This window comes from Ziziphus jujuba, chromosome 7, assembly GCF_031755915.1.
Source record: "Ziziphus jujuba cultivar Dongzao chromosome 7, ASM3175591v1".
Classification (NCBI taxonomy): Eukaryota; Viridiplantae; Streptophyta; class Magnoliopsida; order Rosales; family Rhamnaceae; genus Ziziphus; species Ziziphus jujuba.
Genome location: NC_083385.1, coordinates 16,958,775 through 16,971,551, shown reverse-complemented (window position 1 = coordinate 16,971,551; position 12,777 = coordinate 16,958,775). Strand labels below are relative to the sequence as shown.

General features: G+C 29.5%; 1 protein-coding gene and 1 non-coding gene across 5 annotated transcripts; one reads left to right on the top strand and one right to left on the bottom strand.

Annotated features, from left to right (window-relative positions):
- Nucleotides 1–669: 669 nt before the first annotated feature.
- On the top strand, nt 670–741 carry TRNAQ-UUG (transfer RNA glutamine (anticodon UUG)). The gene has a single exon. It is a non-coding gene; the product is annotated as a tRNA-Gln (tRNA).
- Nucleotides 742–926: 185 nt separating this feature from the next.
- Nucleotides 927–8,949, bottom strand: LOC107425349 (fatty acid amide hydrolase). 4 transcript variants are annotated; one of them, XM_060819114.1, is made up of 20 exons: nt 8,332–8,933; nt 7,774–7,883; nt 6,559–6,619; nt 6,033–6,220; nt 5,758–5,887; nt 5,488–5,565; nt 5,231–5,378; nt 4,910–5,022; nt 4,131–4,206; nt 3,965–4,036; nt 3,815–3,863; nt 3,445–3,513; nt 3,252–3,332; nt 2,846–2,949; nt 2,653–2,745; nt 2,149–2,217; nt 1,833–1,897; nt 1,652–1,713; nt 1,436–1,531; nt 927–1,227 (listed from the first exon to the last, which is right to left on the bottom strand). In XM_060819114.1, the coding sequence occupies exons 1-20, from the start codon at nt 8,594–8,596 to the stop codon at nt 1,165–1,167; spliced, it is 1,992 nt and encodes a 663-aa protein (XP_060675097.1). In that variant the 5' UTR covers nt 8,597–8,933; the 3' UTR covers nt 927–1,164. The 4 variants fall into 4 exon arrangements, 2 of the variants coding, with proteins under 2 accessions (XP_060675097.1, XP_060675098.1); XR_009639714.1 differs by lacking the exons at nt 927–1,227; nt 1,436–1,531; nt 1,652–1,713 and having other exon boundaries at nt 1,828–1,897; nt 2,653–2,734; nt 8,332–8,947; XM_060819115.1 differs by lacking the exons at nt 927–1,227; nt 1,436–1,531; nt 1,652–1,713 and having other exon boundaries at nt 1,833–1,925; nt 8,332–8,945.
- Nucleotides 8,950–12,777: the final 3,828 nt, after the last annotated feature.

The following is a 12,777-nucleotide window of genomic DNA, read 5'->3' as shown; positions in this document are numbered from 1 at the left end:
TTAAGCTTTCTTTCAGAGTAATCCTGGCTTCTCAATTAATCATATTTACAGAGAGAGCAATGCAATTGCTGATGGTCTTGCTAATTTTAGTCATTCTTGTTTTTTTGGTCTGCATACTTTTGATATAGCTCCCAATGGGTATTGATGAACTTGTTTCTTTTTAACTGTATGGGAAGATTGTCTTCCTGTGAAAGCTGTCTGTAGTCTTTCTTTTTTCTTCCCTTGTAATAAAAAATAAATGAATAAAAATCTTCCAAGTTTTGGGCATCAACTCTAACTCCTTTTGCCCTGTTTAGTAAGTGATAAGGTTGGTGAAAAGTTGTTTTTCCAAATTTGGAAAAAAAAATTATATTTATCTTGATTGCATATGAACATGTAGTAAGGAAAGATAGTTCACCAAAAGATTAAATTGAAGTGAATGACCTTGTAATTTTTAAAGACATGAAAATACACATTTAAAAAATTATACACTTTGAGAAAAAATGGTTATTATAGTTACTCCAATAGGTTGATCTTTTAAAAGGATATAATATTTTTCTTTAAATTTGTATAAAAGTGATGATTAAGAAATTTATCCTTAAAATTCTAGAGCTGCCCGCGCAAGTTTGTCCTGCATGAACTTTGGACAATATATGACTTTACATTTGCAAATTAAGCAGTTTCCTCGAAGGTTCTATGGTGTAGTGGTTAGCACTCTGGACTTTGAATCCAGCGACCTGGGTTCGACTCCCGGTAGGACCTTCTTTTGTATATATATATTTTTTGTTTTTTTCTGAGATTCCTATTGTTGTTGGCCTTATGACAAATTTTATATTCTGATGAAGCTTAATAAGCTCTTCTTTATATAAATTTAGGGAAAAAAAAAAAATTGGTTTCTCTACGTATTTGTTGTGTAAATATTTATGTGATATAAAAGAGAGTCTGCATGAACAAAAACAAGCAAGTAGTTCCTCTACTGATATTAATGCGCTTTCAGTCACTTCTTAGAAGCAAAATCTTTTACCATAATAGCATGTACAATAATGATTTCAATTCAATCTTCTTCCCCTTGCTATTCCTGGAAAAACAAAGCCTAAAAACATGGAGATCATATGGGTCCTTGTTCCATTTCAGTAGTTCGAAAACATTTCTGATGTGTAATATCAGAAAATTTCCTTGTGCATTTTAGTTGTTTTTGAGTAGATCATAGAAAACCTCTGGCTTTTTGTAGACTGAGGTACAAAGTGCCTGAAACCAATTATATATTGCTGGTCAGCGACTATATTATAGAATACCATATCAAGAAGTTCTCAAGAGTTGGCTGATCATCATTAAAATGCCAAGAAATTTGTGGAGAAAACAAGAAAACAAATGAGTATCATTTGTACTATAACAAGAAGGAAGAAGAAGAGGAACTATACAAGAAGCACAGTTTTTAAACGCTTGCTTACTATACCTGCATTGCGAATGCTATGTGAATTAATGTCGCCTCAGTCCATGGCCTACCGATGAACTGAAGACCAATTGGCAAACCTGATTTGTCATATCCAACCTACCAAGAAAAAGATCATGTTGGGAAAAAAATGACTTGTAATATAAGTTGAAAACATTCCACTGCATCTACAAGTCGTGAAAGACAAGAAAAACATAAGACGTGGGGATAAGATCATACCGGAACAGTCACCGCTGGAAATCCCAAGAAGTTTCCTGATATTGAATACCGAACAAGTGCAGCTGACATAGTAGGACAATGGTTGTCTCAATTAGATTGACCAAGGCTGTTATGGTGATTTTCGTAATTATAACCAAGTATTATCCATAGTTTTAAATGTGGAGATCTAAGTTTTATGTACCTCCATTTACGTAGTCAAGTTCACCAGTGTTGAGAGCATCATCTAAAATTGAGTAGGCTGTTACTCTGTCATACATGTCAAGTCAATAACTTCCTAAAATTTTAGAGAAATTTGGAATAAGCTAGATTCAAATATTTTCCTTTTTTCCCTTTTTTTCACTGAGTCATATTCTTTGTATGTTTCATGAACTAACCACAGCATCTTCAACTAATTCGGGATCAGATGAAAGTAATTGACTTTCGAGTATGATTTTTCATATAACAAATTGGAAGAAATCCTGATAGAAGAAGATGTAATTAGAGAAGAAAAATAGTACCCTGTTGTTGGTGCAACAATGACATCTGCCTGGGCAAATATCTTCTTATGAAACTGCATCTGTCGGTTCCTGTCAATGTGTAAACGAGCTTGTAGCATAAGGAATTAACACATAAACAAGATAACCAAAAGGAGCTTAGCCATGTAATACGGATTGTGAACTTCTAAAAGGCAATTTGCTTGGTGGAAAACCTTCTTGCACATGTTCAAGAAATGGAAGTGCTGGTAATATTGAGGTTTTATTCACATTTCATAAGAAATTGATGTAGGAGAACATTTTATACTTACAATATATTATCTATCTGACTAATATCACTTCAAATATGAAGTATTTGGTCGATTTTATTTGTCAAGATAGTTGAAAAGGCTTAGATTCTTTATCAGTCAGAACCTTGTTCATTGAGTTCCAAATATATTAAAATTGTAGCTTTGAATAGCTTGCTAATATTTCTTTCACTACAGGTAAAATTTAACATATCTGAAGTAAAACCAGGCCATCAATTACCTAATTTGCTGAGCTTTTATGTATTCCTTGCCGCTGAAGGCACCATAAACAGCTAGTGCTACTCTTGCATCCCATCCTAATTCTGCGAAATTCCTATTTTTTATGAGCTTCTAATGTCAGTATCTGGGTTTTGTTATACCTCTTAAACAAGAAAACTTTTAAGAGGAAATTATGGTAGCAAAAAGAAACATACAGCTTTTGCAGATAAGAGCTAAGTGAAGTGCTGCACTCAGATCCAATGGTTAAGTAGTGAGCCAGGCGCATCACCTCTATCTCTGGAATGGTCACCTCTACTGTCTTACATATAAAAAAGACTTGACAAGTTAGCAAGTGGTCACAATATCATTTACCAACTAGTATACCAATTGTATTAATCATGACAATATGTTACATGGACTTTAGTCTAGGTATCGAAAATGTGGATAAGTATCCAATTGTTGCATTGTTTGTTTACAAAGAAAATATCATGTATTTGGAGCATCATGAGTATGGGATGAAAGGAGTTTAGTTAATTAATTCTTGACAAATTGTCATCCATTTTTCTCTGCAAGAAAAGAGTTTCATAGCACAAAAGAGGCAAGTATTCTGATTGCTAGTACCTTCCAACCATGGTGCTTGTGAAGCTTTTGCAGGGCATCATCACAGCATGTTCTGATGTCATCACTACAATCATTAAACCACTAATTGAACCAATTAGTGGTTATGAAATATTCAGAATCAAATAGGAACAGTTTTATCATTCATAAAATGTAATTGTGCATTATTAACTAGGTTGAGAAACAGGTCATTAACCTCCACAGACTTTGCCAATTTGATGTTAACCGGTGTTGTTCCGTTCAACTTTGGAAGATTTAGTTTGGGCTAGAAGGTATCCAAACACAGAGAGACAAAAATAAATAAATAAATAAATAAATAAATAATTGAAAAGACAGATAAAAAATAAAGTTCTTTTTAATTCTGTCTATGATCCTGAAGTTGATGACTAAAAAGACATCCTTTGAGGGTAAGTAGGGTAAATTAGTTGATAGGTTGAATAAAAATGCTTAAAAAACTAAAAAGTAATAGATAGGAACTAGCTAAATAATAAAATTATAGTTTCTGCCACAATAAGCCCCTAAAAATACAACAAATACTTCAGAAGATTTTGAAAACCAATTCTTACCAACATACTGGATTGATGAAATGGAGATTCACCACTCATGGCTGCATAACTGCGGATAGTAAATTGAAAATATAAAAGGTATTAAAAAAAAAAAAAAAAAAGACAAGAAAAAATGTAATAAATAAGGATATATAATGAAACAATACTGACACAATAAAGGCATCCTCAATGCTGCCTGCCAGTATCCCAACCATCCCAACTGTCCAATTCAGAGGAAGAACTCTGAGCATAAAATAAAATGAATGTTAAGAAGTCAAAAGAAAAACTTCTGAGAAATGAATCTATAAGTAACTAGAATAGTACTCAAATAAGTTACCCAGAATGAGGTATGCGCCCAAAGGTTGGTTTTAAACCAACAACACCACAAAGAGATGCTGGTATTCTCACAGATCCTAAAACACAAACCAGAAATGAAAGCACTATTTAGTTACTATATAATATTTTCTACAATCACATTATTATAAAGAATCAGCAGCTTTAGAACCTTGTCTGTAAATAAACTCTCCATAATGTGAAGCTGATTTTGCACAGATGAATCCTATTGTAGGGTATAGTTGAGAAAACTCGGTTTGAGTTTCTATGGAATTTATGGTGTCCAAAGAAAGCTTAGCAAATTCATTAGGATATAGTTTGTAATGCTGAAGGTTAGCTATACTCCACACAGCTAGCATATGCAGACTGATATTTAGGCCTTTCCAGTAACCATTAGATTACAAATGAAAGATAAAAAAAAGATTTCAAAGTGGTTGGTCAAACAAACTATATGGACAGAGAAGAGACAATCTGCATCAACCTAACCTGTGGTCATCCTATTGTGAGCCTTGAGAAATGTTCAATTCCCAAGTGCTTCATGGTTTACTCTCCACTCTCCTTATATCCCTTTACCAATTCAAAAGGACCCTTGCATACTTACACTCTATCAATAAGTAGAGAATAATCTGGATAAAACACAAGTAATAAATAAAAAAATATGATGGTGCGGCATCCTAGATATTCAAAGCAAAAGCTGGAAAAAGGATAATCTATGATGGAGTGCCAAAAAAAACAAAAAAAAAAACCACAACATTTGTGCCCTCAATGAAAAAGGAAATTTACCTCCTCCATCAACACCAAGAGCAGCAGGGCATAACCCTGCAGCCACCAATGCTGCAGATCCACTCGACGAACCTCCAGTGATTCTGCTGGGATCATATGGATTTCTAGCAGCCCTAAAAGTAATTATCAAATCAATATTCTATTAACTAGCAAAGAAATCAATGGTGGATATCACTGATAAATTTAAGATTTATGTAAAGGAAAATGGAAATTGGTAGCCTAGTTATCAGTTCAATCCATTTGGCTCCATTTAGCACAAAAACATTATGTTTGACAGACCTAAACTATAATGAGATTATCCATAAAGTGGATGTTTCTTACCCGTAGTGGGGATTTATCCCACTTGTTCCAGCCCCAAGTTCATGCATATTGGTTTTTCCAACCAGAATGGCACCACATAATCTGAGGCGCTTGACACAGGATGCATCATCTGTGCAAGGTCTTTGTTTGTGCAGCCACTTTGTACCCCCTGGGGGGGGGGGGAAGAAAAGGTTTAAGATTGAGCGAGACTATTATGCTTAAAAAATAAAATTGTAAAATCAAGCATATATATGGAAAACATGAAATGTTAAATTTACCTGTAGTTGGATAAGGCATGCAATCTATTTCATCCTTGATAGCAATTGGGACTCCATCTAGAACAGAAATAGGTGCTCCTGGACAAGGAATTATATTTCAAATTGCAAAAGAAACGTAACCATTAGATTCTTGGATCAGAAAACCCAATTATTGTGGCATAGAAGGGTTAGTAAATGGAGTACATTATCTCAGCATAGTTTCAGGTGCTGGTCTAGTCGTTGTAACTTATCAAAAGGTGTAACAAAAAATCTTTATAACCACACAAATACCTTTCTCATAGCGCAATGTTGATTCTTTCGCTTGACTTAGAATATCTTCGGCAGTGTAGTTAATGAAGAATGACATCTGCAATGGTGGACTTGAAGATTCATGGACAGCAGCTATAAATCTCTCTGCAACCTATAACAATGTAAAGTAACACAAACTGATCATTGGAGGGGAGTTATAGCTATCATATGAAGATGCAGACAGGGGAAGAACAGAAAGATACAAAGAAGCTTAAGGAGCACTTGACTAAAACGAGTAACTAAAAAAACTGTCATACCACTAGAGGAGTTATTTCTCCACTGCTATAGGCCTTCGAATAATCTGATATTGTCCATCGATAGAAAGGAAGGTTTGAACCATTCAAAGGTTTTTCCAAGGAGACAGGCAGACAATCAATTGCTAGTCGAACTTGTTCAGGTCCAGACAAATCGGATTCTATGCATTTTACATCTTGTTCTTTCAGGTCTGCATTAGATGAATAATAATAATAATAATAATAACAAATCACTTCTGAAACAATAGTATACAATTAGATTATGAAAATGTTTGCTGGGTTTAAACTAGATGATTTTTTGACAGAAAAAGGGCATCATTAAATGAATGGTCTATTGCTATTCAGATAAATTATTCAAAGTTGTATATACATGTAAATGTCAAATTGATGCTTTATTGATATTCAATGAAAAATAAAATACTAGATAGCCTAAAAGAATTGGTGAAATATATAAATATATATATATATGTGTGTGTGTGTGTGTGTGTGTGTGTGTGTGTGTGTGTGTGTGTGTGTGTGTATAGTAGACCTTCAAACGGATGTAAAGGAGTGTAGATAGGTGGTTCTTCCAGCTCTGCATCTCTAATAAGCTGCACAGAAATTTGAAGGTTATGAAAAATGCTCAATATATATATATATTTATTATACACAAATTATCTGTTCAATAGAGCAAGTTTTCCATGACTAGAGGCAAAGATGAAGCTTTTATTAGAAATTTGAAGTTTCAATTAAATTGTGGTGAAGCTTTCCGTATCCTATTTAGCTGATTTATGAAGAAGAAACATAGGGTAGCCTAGAATGAAAAATGGTATTTTGGAAGTTTATTAAACACCAACTTGTACTTTATTAAAATTAGGCTTAATCTCATTTTGGTACTCTTTCACTTAAAGAAGGCTTGCTCATTGTCCTTTTTTTTGGCTGAAATTTGTCGTTTTATAAACCGAAAAAGGCAAGCAACTTTCAGAAGGCAAACTCATTTTCGATCCAACTACCTAATTATTTTGACATGGACTTTATCCACTTCCTAAATCATTTAATTATTGGCAAACGAACTCACACGTCAATTCCATAATTTCTTCTCCAACTAAAAGTAATTAAAGCTGATAATAATATATTTAAAAATTTAAAAATCAATGTAAAAACTAGTCATTCCAATCTCAAGGTATTTTTGAACTAAAAAAAAATTAAAATAAATAAATAAAATCTGAAGATATTTTCTATGATATATTAAATGTTGAAGTATATATCATTATAGATGATATATGTATGTATTTATTTATTTATTTTTTTTTGTAAACAAATGTTTGGTAGAAAGATAAGAAAAAACAATTGATGAAAAGGAAAAAGGAAATATATAAAAATAAATTCCATTTTTATTTTTTTGTGGTTTTAAAATTTTGAATTATTTGGTCCAAAATCTTTTCAGCAAAATTGAAGGCGTCTGACAATTCCGTATTTTGCAGTGGGGCTCTGCCATTGTCTGATACTCAATTGAAGTACCTTCTAAATTCTTCTCTTTTCCTTTGGTAAAACCCTTCTAAAATTCTCTCTTGTTTCACATTGAATATAATCATACATATATATATTTAGAGAATTGTTTTCCATTATATTTGATTCTTTGGAAAGAAAAAAAAGAGAGGAGAAACTAAGCTTTCATACATATATAACACAAATATTTACCAGAGAGTAAAATGAAGCTCATAATCAAAACATGTGTTTATATATATATATATATATGGCTTACCTTATGAATCAAATTATTTCCCTTCAATATGTACAATAACAAGGTCCCAAAGATCCTTGACTCCAAAAACCAAGCAAAAACTTTCACCAGAATTCCAGCCATGCGAGGAGCTATATACATACAGAGATACATATATATATATATATATATATATACACAGAAAGTCAATGATAAAAACTCAAGAAATTGAAACATACAGATTGAAGAAAAAAACATGTACAGCACCAAATGATAGCATAAAAATGATTTATACCAAACTCAGAATCCATTACCAATGCAATAGGTAGTATCAAGAGAAACTGATCATGAATCATGAAAAATAGAGAAAACCAAGAATTTTTTTTTAAATTAAATCAAAAATTAAGAAGAACAAAATTCATGGTAACCAGAAAGTTCATTTATTGATTTGAATTATATCAATCTTTCTTGTGTACATAGAGTTTGATGAAACAGAGCATATATACATTCAATATCATATACAGATCAATTTAACAACCAAAAAATTAGAAAAGAAAACAGATAATCTATATATATGTGTATGTGTGAAAGAATTGAAACCTTTGACATTGGCTCGCAGATAGAATTCAGAGCTTTCAGGGCCTAAATCAACTTCCTTCACTGGTTTATAAACCATGCTCTCTGTCTTGAAGAACCCCATGTTTTTAGTTTTGGCTACAATAGAAAGCTGAAGATGAAGATATGGATATATAAATATAGACAGCCAATATATATATCTATATATATAGAGTCTAGAATCTCTCTCTCTGTCTGTCTGTCTCTCTCTCTCTCTCTCTATATGTATATATATACATATATTATGCATATAAATTACAGAGAGGGCGGAGAAGGCAAAGAGAGAAAGTAATATTATATAAGTAAAACTACCATATAACTAACACTCATAGATGAATGAAAATTATATGTGAAAATTGTTTGTGTGTGTGTGTGTATATATATATATATCTATATTTGTATATATGTATATATATTTGTACGGGGAGGTAGGCCAAAGACAAAAAGTGGAATTGAATGCAGAAAAAGGAGGAGAAGTAGAGAGTCGTTTTCAAAGCGAGCATAATTTGATTTCAAACCAATATACATAAACTTTGCAGGGCATGCTTCTGTATCTTTCGAATAGAAGCTCTGTAGTACACGGGAACTCATTGATGATGTGTGTGTATTCTTTTTTCTTAATATCTTCCGCATCTTTTCTTCAAAATTTTTTTTTTTTTTTTCATTTTCATTCTATACATCAATAATATGATATCATCTTCTTTACAAATATTAATGAAGAAATAGAATAAATATAATAAAAAAATAAAATTTAAAATAAAATAAAATAAAATATTATTATTGGTTGAAAAAGAATGAAAATATAAAAATTGAAACTGAACATCTTCTTTCTATTCTATTTACCTAATTTTTAATGATGTCCAATTAACATACACACAAAAAGAATTAAACTAAATAGTCCTCCTCTCATATAATTAATGACTTAAGATATGCTTTTTAATTAGTTGATGTTGAAATAAAAATATGGTACGATGAAAGAGGGGAAAAAAACGAGTGAAAATTCTTTGTTTTTATATAAATATAAGCATACAATTTTGATATGCTCATAACTTTATAAGAGATTTATGGAGGAGTTTTATTATTTATCATTATTAGATATGGTCCCATATTTACATGATAAATTTTAATTAAAATGTTTAATTCCATTATTTTTATTTTAAAGTTTTAAAAATGAACTCTTTAATAATGACAGTTTAAATTGTCTTTTAACAAGCATGTTCTACTGATGATCATTTATTAACAGTGATAATTAATATACATATATATATATATATATATTAAAAAAAAAGGACATATCATGTTAGTTACCTTATAAATTTTTTAAATTAACTTTAAAAAGGTCATAATCAACCTCAAATAATAATTCTCTTGATACAAAAAAAAACCCAAAATAATAATTAATATTGGATCTTATTATGGGTTGCTTTATCTTTTCCATTTAAATTTTATTTTTAAAAGAATAAAAAAAAATATATTTAAATGATATATCATTAATTGGATGATGTGGATTACCATGAATTACATAAGATTTCATTTTCATAAGTCACTCTCAAGTTCTTTACCTGTGCACATATGAAAATGGATTTTAAAAAAAAGATTCTTAGATGATGGTTACTAAAGTATAGAAAATTAAAATAACGCAATCAAATAGTTTTCTATGTCTTTTTTTTTTTTTTTAAATCTTTTGTTTTATTTGATCTTTTGTTTGGATGAGACAGAATTATTCATAGTTTATCCCAAAAAATATATAAACAAGAGGGTTAAATTAAATTTAAGAGCTTCATTGTAACAGTAGAAAGACAGCTCATTTTAATGAATTAGTCATATTTTTTAAATGTTATAAATTTTAATAAAAAATTAATATCTGCAAGAGATTTATTAGTTTTTATGGAACAGTAATTGGGACGTCAGAAAATGATAAAAATAGATGCATGGTTTCTTTCTCCATTGAGTTGCCTTGTCTAACAATATTCAATGTTAAGGTTCACCACAACTTCAATTTAATTTTTCTAAATTAAACTATAAATAATTATTTAACATTTATTAATATAACATGGAAAAACATGTAATACTAATTATTAGTAGACCCCCCAAAATTGAAAAAAGAATATTGCTATTGATTTTCACTCTACCTACCTTCAAAAGTGAAAGAACAGACTAGTTTATTTGATATTGACATAATTAACTTGAGAATATATATATATATATATATATAAACTATAAATAATTATTTAATATTTATTAATATAACATGGAAAAACATGTAATACTAATTGTTAGTAGACCCCCAAAAATTGAAAAAAGAATATTGCTATTGATTTTCACCCTATCTACCTTCAAAAGTAAAAGAACAGATTAGTTTATTTGATATTGATATAATTAACTTGAGAATATAAATATCTATATATATATAAAGAAAAATTGATATTTTTTTCTTGTGTAGCGTCTTCGTTTCACCGATATGTACACAATTCTATCCGGACGGTCTTGACTATAAAATGATTCATATATATATATATATATATATATTTATAAATTATTATAGTAATTTGTTGACGTTGAAAAATAATATTATAATATTACATCACTGACAGCAAAATATTAATTTCACATTCTTTATTTTTTTAGAAAGTAAGCTAACAGATAGACTGTTGTATCTGTAATGTATTTATCATTATCTGGTATAGATTTTGATTAGTTAGACCATCTAGTGTTAGTGCTTATCTATTGAAACTTGTAACCATTTATGTACCTATATATTGGTTTTTGCTTTGTTAATAGTATAAGCTTTCCAATAAGCTCTAAATCTCTTATATAAACATCGTTTAATCTATGTTGGTTTGACAAGATATTCTTAATTAATAATGTTTAATGTCCTTTTAACACTAAACTATAATATTTTATCAAAAAAAGTCCTAAAATAAAAATATATATTAAAAAAAAAAGGGTAAACTTATAAATAAATGTAGACAAACGTGATCGCAACATGACCAATGAAATTATTGTGTAGCTAGTACAGAACAAAAAGGGCATTGAATTAGACACCCCAAAATTACTAAATGAATTAGGTTAATTACTGTTTAAACAGCATTACAATTTAATATATATCTACCTCCGTGCATATATGCATTTAATTTTTAATTCTAAATGTGTGCGATCCATATTTATTAGAAAAAAACAAGTTTTTTTTCAATTATAAACCAGCATTCAATAATGGAGTAATTAGTTCATGAACTTTTGAATCTTTGGATTATTTTAAATTATAAATGGTTTGATTAATTATACTTCTTTATTTATTTATTTTTTCTTCTTATTAAGATTCGATATGCTAAATTTGTTTTTATCAAAGGTGTTTTCGACATATATCTCCAACTAAAAGTTGAAAATTTAGGTTATGAATCATGTGCAATCAGTCAATAAAAAGATTAAACGATGTTTATATAAGATTTTTTTGATAAAATATTATCGTTTAGTGTTAAAAGGACATAAAACATTATTAATTAAGAATATCTTGTCAAACCAACATAGATTATTTTCGTGAGTTTCTGTAGATAGAGAGAGAGAGAGAGAGAGAGAGAGAGTGAAAAATATATATGCAAGTATGACTTTGTGCATATCGTATATAAGAAGAAAATTGAGGAACCTTCTTAGCAATAAGGCATATCAACTACCTAATATATATATATATATATATATATAATTTTGTTGTGGTGGATGTTATGGTGGATGTTATGGTGGACATCCGCATATTAATTAGGGATATTTAGGCAAAATGATGATAGCAAAACTGTATGTATATGCACCTAATTTTGACCTAGATTAGTTCTCTTTTCTAGTAGATGGTTATTATTTTAAGGAACATTATTTTACCCCCCCCCCCCCCCCCCCCTTCTGACATTTTTCTCACCAAGCTATAAAACTTTTCATATTGTCTAATAAACTATTGGAAGATACTAATTTTTATTAATGAATTTGAGAAAATTAGTCACAAACATTATTTATAAATAAAACAATTTAGTTTATTAGGGATTAGTTTACTAGAATTCAATTTCGTATGAGTTATTATTCAGAATGTTTAGTTTGTAAAAGTATATTTAGAATTTATAAGTAATTAATTAATTTATGTTTAAAAATTAAGGATAAATTTGTTTTTTTAAATAAACTAAATAAAATTAATTTTCTAGGTATTTTAAAATTATACATTTTTTTTAGAATTTATTTTCTACCCTATTTTTCTATATTGTGAGATTTATTTTTTCATGGAATCATAATTTTCTCCTTCTAAAAGTTATTCAAACACACACATAAAAAAATCATAAAAATAAAATAAAAATAAAAATCTCAAATTTCCATTAATTTTGACATTTTCAAAATACTCTATATTTTCAACTTACTAATTAAAGTCAACATTATTTAATATTTGTGAAAATA